This window comes from Varroa destructor, unplaced genomic scaffold (genome assembly GCF_002443255.2).
Source record: "Varroa destructor unplaced genomic scaffold, Vdes_3.0 BEIS01000001.1, whole genome shotgun sequence".
Lineage (NCBI taxonomy): Eukaryota > Metazoa > Arthropoda > Arachnida > Mesostigmata > Varroidae > Varroa > Varroa destructor.
This window is the reverse complement of record NW_019211454.1, coordinates 63,402,066-63,413,934: the sequence shown is the minus strand read 5'-3', so window position 1 is coordinate 63,413,934 and position 11,869 is coordinate 63,402,066. Positions and strand designations below refer to the sequence as shown.

The 11,869-nt window shown below is 40.8% G+C and overlaps 1 protein-coding gene and 1 long non-coding RNA gene across 2 annotated transcripts in view; one reads left to right on the top strand and one right to left on the bottom strand.

Moving 5' to 3' along the window:
- Positions 1-5,063, bottom strand: part of LOC111243328 (uncharacterized) — a 9,092-nt gene extending 4,029 nt beyond the window's left edge. The window contains exons 1-2 of the long non-coding RNA XR_002670424.2: positions 4,601-5,063; positions 3,228-3,418 (exon numbers count right to left, since the gene is read on the bottom strand). This is a non-coding gene — a long non-coding RNA (uncharacterized LOC111243328). The remainder of the gene's footprint in view (positions 1-3,227; positions 3,419-4,600) is intronic.
- On the top strand, positions 3,685-7,242 carry LOC111243322 (MFS-type transporter SLC18B1-like). Its single transcript, XM_022788684.2, has 3 exons — positions 3,685-4,284; positions 5,355-5,831; positions 6,210-7,242. Exons 1-3 carry the CDS (start codon positions 4,144-4,146, stop codon positions 6,903-6,905), a joined length of 1,314 nt encoding a protein of 437 aa, XP_022644419.1. The 5' UTR covers positions 3,685-4,143; the 3' UTR covers positions 6,906-7,242.
- The last annotated feature ends 4,627 nt before the right edge of the window (positions 7,243-11,869 follow it).

Sequence of the window (11,869 nt, the reverse complement as noted above, 5' to 3'; positions counted from 1 at the left end):
TATATATATGTATATATATGTTTTTCACTCGTAATACGCATGTAATTGCTCATAGTTAATACGCTACTGAAACTTTAATCCAAATTTTAAGAAAGTCGGAAATGCTCTCTAAGGAAGAAACGAATAACTGTGAGCTCTTAGCCACCATTGCAAATGCACTAGGCTAGGATCTGTGTCTGTTGGGGCAACCTAACTTCCTTAGGCCTATGATAGCGTTTTATAGATCTCTTTGTACATACAGGACATAACTGTATAACGACGTTCCCCCCTCTATTTTTATATAGGCGTTATCTTCCTTAGATTAACACCGGCCCCACCGTCATAATATCCTGCACGATCCACCCAAAAATATGTCGCATCTGGGGGGCTTTGTAGCCGTATCGACATGGGCGTTTGTGTTATTACTCTCACTGTGAAAACACAACGGCTATAATCCAAGAAAAGCATTTAAAGCATAAGTCTTGTCCTATATTCCGCCGTTGTGTCCTGCAGAAATAGTACCTACCTATATACTGATTGGGCTGGATGCCTACTGGATGAAGTAGCCAAACAAGCCGGCAGCTGCATTTGCACTCAGTTCTGCGCCTAACAAAACTCTCCAGTTAGCAGTACACCAATAGTAGGTGGCAATGAAAATGCACGCCAACTCGACTAGGTGTTAATTTCTCCCATGAGGCTAGATTGGTGGACCAAGGATGTGTTGCCTGGAACGACTGAGTTAGGGTCTGTTTTCGGGAACGATTAAGGACAGACCGCCGCCAACCCATACAGCAGCCGCTTATCCAGTACCTAACGTCATCACTCTTAACCACTCTGGCCCAGCCTGGCAAGACCAAACCTTTCTAATGGCAGCAAGAGTCACGCATAGGCATACCTATACAACTATACACACAACGCCAACAGCCTCCAAGGCCGTTGTATCAACAACGAGGATAGCGGAAACAAAGCGGTATGGGGGAGACGAGCGAGTAAACCTCTGAAGTAGCTATAGCCAGTTGCAGAGTTGGTCCCGATGAGAGACTTTCGGCGGCGCGGCCACGCACCCGAGAAATACTACAAGGAATAGGTTCTACAGCAAAAAAGGGAGTCACCGCAAAACAGGCACTGGTTAACCTTTTACACGCACGTACGAACATCGCCGACATTACTACGACTGCTAGCGCATCTAGGAAGAAGGAAAAGGCCAATTAAATGCGGAAGATGAAAAAGGAGGGGGGGGGGGGGGGGGCATAAGCAGAAGGCTAGACCTGTTTGACCCTACACACCTGCTGGGGGCCGCGCGGACGAGACGTGCAGTTATTCTTGCTGTTTATATCGAGGTAAACCACAAGTCATTACACGGCAACGATGGATTGTACTGCCATAAAGTAAGGCACATCCTTTAGCAGTTATTCCTAAGTACAAGTTGTACATTGCAATGCCATACTGCAGTGAGTGTGGAACCTCTCTGCCCACTGATCCGCGATAGTGGCGGAAAAGAACAAACAATGAACTCGCAAAGAGCAAGAGGGAAAAGTGGTAGGATTAAAGCAAATGGTCGAAACGGAATGAACTTTGAGGGACGTAGCAACTGCAAAAGGTTTCGTTCGTAGCATGCAATGCCAGAAGCTAGGTGAAGATCACTGCAGAAAACAAGCCTGTACGAGATGTAACAAGATGTAACTTGTATTGCGATCACTACTCCAACGATGTTATCTATCAGAGAATAGGTCCCACAGGAGACGGAAACTTCGACACGTCTACAAAGGCTACCCAACTAGAAAAATAGGAAAAAGAATACGTTGTCATGGTAGATTTAGGAACCGTAGATTGTTCTGCGCTTCTAACTATTAATGGACTCATTTATAATATTATAGCGTTTATTATGACCGTATCTTTGTACTTATATTCTGGTAGAAACAACCTCCCTGTCGTGTACTAACTGTATATTAACATGAATAAATGATAAAACGCAGCATGGCTGAATCGTAGCCACGCCGCTGAATGTACAATGGGATATTTACTAGCATCAATAGGTCCAGAATACGAAGTAGTTCACCTGTGACTCTGTGTTTGCACTGGTGTATTCTATCTCCAAGAAAGGCGTGCTTATGTTAAGCTGTTACGGTTAAATTTGGCGGATTTTGAAATTAAATGATTATTGGTTTATGGGTCGCTAGCGAGGACCAGACCAAAAAACGAGGTCGCATTGGAGGGTTCAGTGGCGGTGTCAACTGGATTTGGATGTAAGATTATGGTAGTACCTATAATGGACATAAAGAGCATCTACTACTAGGCGATATTCGCCGAAAATGAGACAACAAAAGCAGATCATTCTATCAAGTTTCTCAAAAGACTCATGACCCGTTGGCCCGGTAATTGTCTAATTAACTGATGCCTTTGCCATGCCTCGAATACTTCCTCAGTCGAACAATAAAATGTTCAACATCGGCTTGAATCCGCTTATTCTCCCAGTCGAAGCCCGTACGATTACGGGGCATTTTACAGCCTGCAAAGGTCTACTGGCGTGCAAGCGCGTCCCGTTATTGATTCAGTCTGAGACGTAATTAATATGAAAAAAATGCATGGAAGCGCGAGTGGGAAATATATATATGGCTGTTTACAAGCTTTTAGAGCATCGGAACATGTGCGCAAAGGCAATGAGAAGAAGCACCGGCATGTATTCAGAAAATCATCATTCCAACCCAGATAATTCAATTTTAAATTCCACCGAATTTTACTTGCGGCAGCCTAATATATGTATGTATTGAATTATAGTTCAGTTACCCGAAATTTTTCATTTTATAGATCATAAACCCGACATCTTGAATAACTACGATATGCTATGATGCTTAAAAAAATTCCAGCCATTGACAAATCGAACTGGCTAAAGGGCTCGAACGGGGTGGAATAAATGATACAGATAGAACAATGCGTAGAAATAGTTTATTGGAAATCCGTGAGAGTTTTAACGAAATCTGACTGAAAATTCGGCTGGAAAATTATAAAATCAGATCAGGGAACGTCGCACTCCAGATACAGCTGGGTATCATTTCTATAAGATCTTTACTAAAAGCCCTACCATTTTATTATCATTATTGATTGCACGCCTTATTTGTAATATAGAAAATTTCGCGCTCCCACAGTGGGGAAGCAGGCTCGAAAAAAGCGGCATTGAAGGCCACTTTTACCTGCAATAACGCTACGTAGTTGAGAGGCATCTATTCATTGTTAGTACAGCCGATTACCTGTCAAGTTGGAACGACGTATAATTTTTGCGTTTTTTTCTTGCTGGCTGTTCAACTGGGTCAAGTACGTCCTTCGTTGTATTACCGTGTAACTTTAATGGCCCATTAGCAGCCAGCGTAGTCCTTAAGCATGAAGAGAGCGATCATTGCGCCCGACTCAATCGGAGGGTAAGTGCTCGTATTAGATATACCTGGTGAGGGAAATAAAATATCTCGCGGATATGTAAGTATTAATGGTACACCGCAGTGTGCGCCATAATTAATGATCTATTTTCATACATTACTATACAACTATACGCACATGGCGAACCGTACATTTGACATGGCGTTCAGCAGTTAGTAAATTACGTAGATCAAACATCCTAGTTTTAACGTTGTCTGAGTCGGCTGCGTTTCGCCCTCACTCAACCGCTCCTAGACATTTTATTGTCGTAATTAATAGATTACATGTGCATTGCTAATGCATGGCTCTTCGTGTGCATTGTTCGACATTCGTTTGAGTGCTCTTTATACCTCTGCCCCCTTGATTTAAATCGAACCCGTCAAGCCAAAGACGTCTGTCTTCCAGCAAACACCGCTCGGAACTCTACTAGCGAGAGACGGTTACGATCCGAGATGACTTACGTGAAAAATCTCAGGTATAAGCTGTGAGCTTCGTTATGTTCGACCATGTAAAGAGCCAGCTTCTATCGTGTCTTCGCTCGAAGTCTCTATTCACCAGCACCAAACGAAACTAGTAGATGCGGGCGTACGTGCTTACGTGTCTGAGTGTGTCTTGCAGTGAAAAGCCTGCCGTGATGTCCTTTCGAGTAAGAGAGTCTGAGTGAACGTTTAAGCGGCAAAATTTTTGGTTTAAAACTAAGAAACCAGGCAGGAAAGCACCGAGGACACTTTAACACATGAAAGACAGTGCTCAATGGCAAAAATGTTGACAAGCAGACAAATAATAGTGCTGATCATCGCGCTAGTCGAAAGCTTCATTCTCAGTGCCCACTATGCTGTGTTTATGCCTTTCTATCCAAACGTGGCCAAGGACAAGGGAAACACGCCATCAGAGGTGAGACTAGGGATACTTAAATGGCACAAAACTTCCAGTGTTATCAGCTGCGCACTAAATTTCTACAGTAATTATAGGAGCAGCTAAATGTTTCTTATTATTTGTTCTATAAATTTTGATCTGCTTTGACATCGAAACGTATTAGCCAGTAAGCTTCATATATGCCATATAGGAAATTTAGCAATCTGAGTAAACAATAAGTAGCACCATGTTGACAAATCAGCTTGGATGTTGTCGAACCGGCTCTGCATATATTGCCTTTCGGTTATTTTCATTACTACATTTTTTCCATTTCATCTAACGACATCTCACCTACCTGCTGCGCATTGCTCATGTGTACGAGGCACGCAAGATGGCGATCTTGTTATTGGGTTCCAGCGAATCCTGTTAAACACAGACGAATCTTACCGGATTTCGTCTATGAGCAGAAGCTAGAAAAGGACATGAGACGATTCGCACATTTAGATTGCACTTAGATTGATGCAGAACATATGAGCACTTCCAAAAGGGCACTGCCGTGACGAAAAATACGATTACATAGTCTCGAATAGTTTAAACTTGGGCACATACGTTAGTAATACATTTTGTCTATTACGATCATTATTTGCACTATCGTGCATTGAGAAATCAAAATGTAAGTATTGCCGCTAAAATCTAGTAGACTATCATGTAACCAATTGCTAACCCCACGTACGGGGGTTGGCTTCGAACGATCTTTTTGGAACGAGCGATTTGGAACTTTGTAGTTCTGTCGTGCTAGTTCGGTGAATCCGTAGGTAACTTCTATGAAAGCCAAATATCGTTTCAAGTCGGCACTGGTATAATCTAACATGGCTCAGTAGTTCAGGCCATAACATGAATTCAAGTTAAGTTTGAAACGAGGACAGAATTAGAATAAAATAAAAATGCCAGGCATGTATGCGACAGATAAAAGTTGGTACCCGATAGTTAAAACATATGTCTATATAAGCTCCATCCTGTGTATAGGTAGCTGACACACCTAACCTTGGCGTTCGGGCTTGTTACTTGGCCTTAAACTTTCGATGATTTGCTTTTTGGTCGGCTTTCAGATAGGAGCGTTCTTCGCTGTGGGTTCATTTGTGGGATTGGTTGGAGCTCCGGTCGCAGGATGGTTTCTCAAACAGGGTGTATCGCCTAAGAAAATGGTGATCTTTGGATTACTGCTTAGTGGTGTATTCTTAACTGTCCACGGATTACACATAAACTTATTTTCAAAAAGTAGCGATTTTTTCTATGCAAACGCAGTCACCCGGGTAATTCATGCGATTGGTCCTCTCGCAGCTACAACAGCAATTTATCCGATCGTTGCTGTCGAGATGGATGATCAGAAAGGCGTTTATATCCCGTTACTTGAAGCCGCTTATAATATGGGTCTCATGATTTGGCCAAGCATTGGGGCGATAATGTTTGATAACTTCGGCTATATGTTCCCTTTTTTCTCTGTCGGACTTTGCGCGATCATCATGGGTCTCATCGTAGCGGTCCTAATGCCTTCTCCAAAAAACACTACGGATGATGAGGAACAGGTTGGTTGGTCTTCAGCTCTTGTCGCCTGAATGTAAGAAACTCTAAAATGGGCTCCATTTTTATGGGCTTTTTGAAGTTGCTTAAGAAAGGCTAGATCATTGCTGATCCCATTTTTGTAAATATGTTATTTCTCTTTTGCAACATTATAAAAATCGAGTTGTTTTTCTTCACAAATATGTTCACTTAAATATCGATAATCTAATTCGAAAACTTCGCTTGAGTCCACAGATAAAATTGTATAATTAAAACATGTAGGTTATACATATCGCGTCAACGCATCACATATAGATAATGTAGTTCTTGCTTAACTCAATTGAGTTATTTAACTAAATGTAAGTCATTTATTTTTTATTGTATTTCTGATACTTTTCTTTCAGATCGGTTTTGATAAGATCGATTGCACCCTATTACTGATCCTAACAAACATCGGTGTCTGTTATCTCACTATTGGTTTTAACGATATCACGCTCTCAACCGAACTGAAAGCTGCCTTCGATTTAACGCACACTCAGGTTGGCTACTGCTTTGCGGTGTCTACTATCTGCTATGGAGTATGCATTTACCTTTGGGGTTTAGCTGTCGCTAATCCTAAGGGGAGATGTATTTCTCAGGGAACCTGCTACGTTCTATCGATGGTGGGCCTGTTCCTAATGGAACCTTGTCAGTTCATCGGGTTCGAACCAACTCTATTGGTGCGCCTGGCTGGCCAGGCCGCGATGGGCATCGGTTTAGCTGGCCTGTTTACCGCATCTCTTGTATCTGGCATGGCATACCTAACAGAGGAGCTACTGTTGCCAGACAACGTTGCGACACACGGTTTCTTCTCGGGCTTAATCTTTTTTTCACTTTGTGGTGGATATCTGATAGGACAAGGCGTATTTGCGGGAGTTATCATTGATATGGTTGGATACAATTCTGCTGTAATATTTATTACCGGTACAATTGGTTTCGTGTTTATAATCGATGTCCTATTCAAAATTGGGCGCTGCTGCACCCGTTCCAGAAGGCTAAACTATAAGAGGATCGGATCTGATTCAAAGGACACTGAACGTCACACAGTGCACAATACCTGAGCCTAAAATATCTACCAAACAAATTGTACCTTTCTCTTAAGCTAAATACAATATAGTAATTATCGAACGGACCTAGGTTAGCCATTGCAGCATTATGTTTCCAAACTACCAATTAAGATTTTTAACTTGACGAAAAAATTTAGCTGAATAATGCATTTACGGTATGTATATGTACAAAAAAGCACAGTCAATTAATCTGCTAGCAAAAAAAAAACGAGACAAGCACCTACTGTAAACAATTTATATATATTTTTAAAGGACATTTTAAAAAGCAATTTATCTTAAGCATTATCACTTAAATTGACTAAAGAAAATATATACAGAATAGTTCATCGCATATGGCTGTCGTTTTTACTTTATCAATAAACATAAAAATTAAGCATTTTTAGCAGATTATTCGGAAAGTAAGTAAGTACTTTTTGATCCTCTTTTAGCGTCAATATTGCTATAAAATAGGAATCTGGCTTCCACAGAATTTCTAGACGATACAGCAAATTCATTTAATGGCCTAAAAGTTAGTTAGGCACATACAAATTGTAAGTTCAGTTATTTTCTTGTAGTAAAAGTCCTATAAATGTAATTATAAACCAGCTCTATATATTAAAACCAGCTCACAATCTACTCATAGGACTTTCTGAATTAAAACTTTACGATATAGAGACACTCGAACGGAGTCAACGAAACTATCCCTTTTCGAAACCTGCCCATAATTTCAAGCATGAACGTATCGTCCACAGACACGTATCAATAAAACTTATTCTAAATTCACATAAATCATTTTGGTTAGGTTAAAAATAGTTAAACGTCCTCTGAGAAGATGTCGTCAACCCGCCTACTTCGTATTGACAGAATGAAATAGGAAGTGTTTGTTTTCAATTCTGAATGCAGGAAAGGCTTAATTTAACACTCGAATTTCTCGAAATCGTCTACGTTCGATCTTTGTCAGTACTTTCTTGTCAAAGTAGTGTTGTAATATCAATAACTTAGACGAAAAACTTCTACAAAGAAGCCCCTGTAGTTTACTCGCTTTTGTCTTACCTTCCTGACTACCCGTTTTACCTGATCTGTCAAGTTCAGGCTACAATACAATGGTTTGCCAAACCAAAGAGAAAACGAATGTGCTGTAAGGATCCTGCCCATAGAAAAACAGATCTTGAAAACAGCGCAGCTGATAACATCTCGTGGTGGATTTAACACCTAGATGAAGCTAAGTCTAACGAAAATGAAAAGTAAAGGCTCTTCTATGATATACGCGTACACGACTGTGAAACTTAAAAGTCTGCTATATAGAATTGGAGTTGGTATCGGTTGGATGTAGCAGTTACACATTTCAATGAAAAGTAAAGCAAGCCGATCCGCCATTTTGTAGAATCCTGTTAGATCTTAGTTTATGCTTAATAGTAAATAATATTACTCTCGTAAAAGATTATGGTCGATGTTTGGAAGGGGGTCGTGCAGTCGAAGGGTGTATCGGCGGAAATTCTGATTAGGCATAACTATCCGTAAGCTTTTATCTTGAGTATATTTCGTATGTTCGCAAAGATGATTTGGCTTCTGTTTCAACTCTTGTGCTAAACTTTTCTTTCTAATCTTCAGTAACTACATGGAACTCCTTTAGCCTTTGATAAATACATAAAACCAACTAAATGTATACACAGAAGCAAAACAGAAACGCGAAATATTTATTGATCAGCAATGCAACCACAATAACATAGCACGCCAACGCTCGAATCATTAAAGCCTGTTTGTCGGTGTGAAAACTGGATGGTGTATCGTCTGCCGATACTACAATATTATATAATATTGAACTCAGTGGTGTTGCAAACAATACAGCGTATCAGGGCCATGGGAAACGTACTCTACTAGTATCAGTCGAACTTGACAGCTCCCCGAGCGACAATTTTTGAGGCCGGCGAAACCCGCCGCGCCGAATTTTCGACAACGAAAACTGAAGTTCTGTCGGGCGGAGGCTGATGCGGCCGTTTTACACAGTAACGTTGGAGAAAGGAAGAAACGCAGACCGGCATCGATTCGCATAACAAGAAAGACTAACGGGTTCCATAAGTAGTTTCGGCTGTAATCAATTCGATACTCATTAATCTGTAGACGCAAAGCAGAAAACCCGACTGTCTGATTTACTATTATCGTAAAGATGAAGCTAATTCGTGTACCGTAATTCAAGCACGGGTGCCACTACAGGTGTCGTTCGTGTTGTAGTATTGCCAGATCCTGGTTGATTACTAGGTCGCGGTAATTATATGAACATTAAGGCTTATTGCTAGCCTTATAGAAGAAGAAAACGAATGTAGTAGAATTTACGATACTAGTTCACTATCATATACGAGCGTTTTTCGTTAGTTAAGGCACGATTCCGTACTTGAATCGTGGAGTTTATCACCTTCATACAAACAATCTAGTCGATTATTCACAGATACTTCGCTTATAAGAGATGTGTTCAACGTCTATGTTGTTGTGCCTGATTGGTAGGCCACCCAAAGAAAAATTGGAACGTAAGACATTTCAAATCAATTGAATTAGATAATCGTGACATGAATGATTGTGCCGCCTCTATTTAGCTAGGTCTTGGACGCCCGGCAATTTTTGTTCCAATGCCTCCACCAGGTTTGAGTGATTGTGACAAAAGCGCGAAACTAACGGTGACTGCGTATATAAACTAAATTCACGGATATACAAAAACAGTTGAAATAGAAATATTGTTGATAAACATGCTCATGTTTGATGTGAAGGCAAATATAAATAAATATACTAGATATAACTGGGCATAACGCATCACAGCGCTTATATATACATCTTACAGCGGTAAAAATGCTTTCTACGCTGGCCGGCTGTTCGTGAAGAGGGCCAAGCCAAGAAATGGGTCCCAGAAGCCAAAGCTTAGGTGCAGTCGGTATCCTAATGCCCGACAACTTGTCAACTGAAGGTTTATATATATATATAAAACACAAATCAGTTGATGAAAACTAGACTACAACAATGAGGCCTACTGAATGTTATACTAAGCAGTGATTGGAACGCCGAAATTTCGGCTTTCTCAGAGAATGATGATCCTGCGAGAGTCTCCTACAATAATTCGCGCTCAAAGTGGAGCTAGCCACAATAAATATAGTGGGTGGAAGGAAGGAAATACGCCACAGAACTATATGTCAGGCTACGCACCGTACAGGAGCAAACGATTTAATACGGCGAGGAATATGCTAGTCCGCTACCATATTCGTAATATACATAATAGAAGATCATGCGACATATACCTCAGAAATTTACAGAACCGACCAGAAAAAGAAAAACGCATAATTCTAAGGGGGACTATAAGACGAAATCTGAATGCTGCACCCCAACCTGCGCCACTAACCCAAGGAGGTAAAGTAAGCAATCAATTTATCAAACAACTACAACAGGTTACAAGCTAGTACAATCGTTTATTGGCTAAGCAGGCTTAAACCATACCTAGTCCCATCTGAGCGACAAGCACCCGTACTCAAAAACTAACTTACCCATATTTTTTGCATAGCGAAACAGGCGAAAGCTTCCTATCGTCCAACGTACGCACTCAGGCTAAACCATCGTCAGCCAAAGGCAGTAACTGTAGAAAATAGTTACGAACGCCAAGTACCTCCCAACGACACTTAGCCCAAATGCATATCCTAAGTGTATATTAATGCCAGTGAAAAAAGAAGAACACACTCAACTCCTGGAAGGATAATGCTGGAATACGAACGAATAAACAGGAAATCCTGTTGATAGTGCGAAGAAAAGACACCGACAGGAGTAAGCGCGATGTTTTCAACCGACTCAGATAAGCTAAGGCAGCTGAGATACGCATACGTAGCAAACCAATTCAATGATGTCCTAGCTAGAAGGGGTAAAATTATGTGCGAGTCGGCGAAGAGCAGCGTACCGCTAATGGTGAAAAGTCAGTGCAGATCAGGACCTCCACAAGCTACCAATGCATGAGAATATTCGCTGCCCTACATAGGTTAAAGGCAAAGCTGAAGTAAAGCACAATAAACGCAGGGACAGAGGAAAATGAAATAAGGAGGAACAGGTGAAATTGTAATATATACGTTAAATATAAACCAAAACATATCTTCGTTGATGCTACTGAAGCACGCGACTAGACGCATACGACAGGAACCCTGCATGAAATGCAGCTGCTACACGAATCATCGCGGTTTGTATGACAAAACAGCCCGATCCTAAGCGACGAAGACCCAGTTTTTTTAAAGCTTCAAAGTGTTCGATATAATTGTTCTTTTTTAAGGAATTATGATTGAGCTGATGAATTTTGTGAACGACATAATCACTATGTTCGCTTTGTCTAAATAGATTAATGTATGTATGGCTTTCGGTTTGCTTCATGAATGCGTGCAGGAGAGTCCATTGTCGAGATGGTTTGTTCTGCATTGAAAACTCAGAGCATACGTAGTTAAGACATTTGGTATACGAGGACACATTTGACATGGCCTTAAGTAACTTTAAGGCTTAATATTTGATATTCAACTACCTGACCTTCGAGAAAAATTACTGCTCACGGCAAAATGATTACTTTTCTATTCTTTAAACCCAGTTTTCTACCTGAGTAGATAAACCCCGCGTGCTCGTCCGCGTGGGCAGGTTCATTTGAAGACGCCATACTCCCAAGGGGAGTATGTTTACCCCGTTTAGCATCATGCGAGTCATTCAATTTCTTTCTATTCATTTTGATTGACGAAGACCAATGTGTGATCAGCGCGTAAATAATCTGAGAAAAAATGACCTTCTTTTTAATGCAGCTCAGCCATACACGTGGTTTACTTTGCAACGTTGAAATGGAATTAGCTTCGTTTTTTGCTACAGTCTTCAAAAATATCTCAGCAAGACCCTTTTAGCCACAACGAAAAAAACACCTGTTCGAACAACAACATATAAGTGGTAAAAGGTCTTCGTATACTTAATACCTTTTTATA

Coding starts and splice junctions, on each gene's coding strand:
- LOC111243322 (XM_022788684.2), top strand. CDS start 4,144: ATGGCAAAAATGTTGACAAGCAGACAAATAATAGTGCTGATCATCGCG. Junction 4,285..5,354: donor AGGGAAACACGCCATCAGAG/GTGAGACTAGGG, acceptor GTCGGCTTTCAG/ATAGGAGCGTTCTTCGCTGT. Junction 5,832..6,209: donor CTACGGATGATGAGGAACAG/GTTGGTTGGTCT, acceptor CTTTTCTTTCAG/ATCGGTTTTGATAAGATCGA.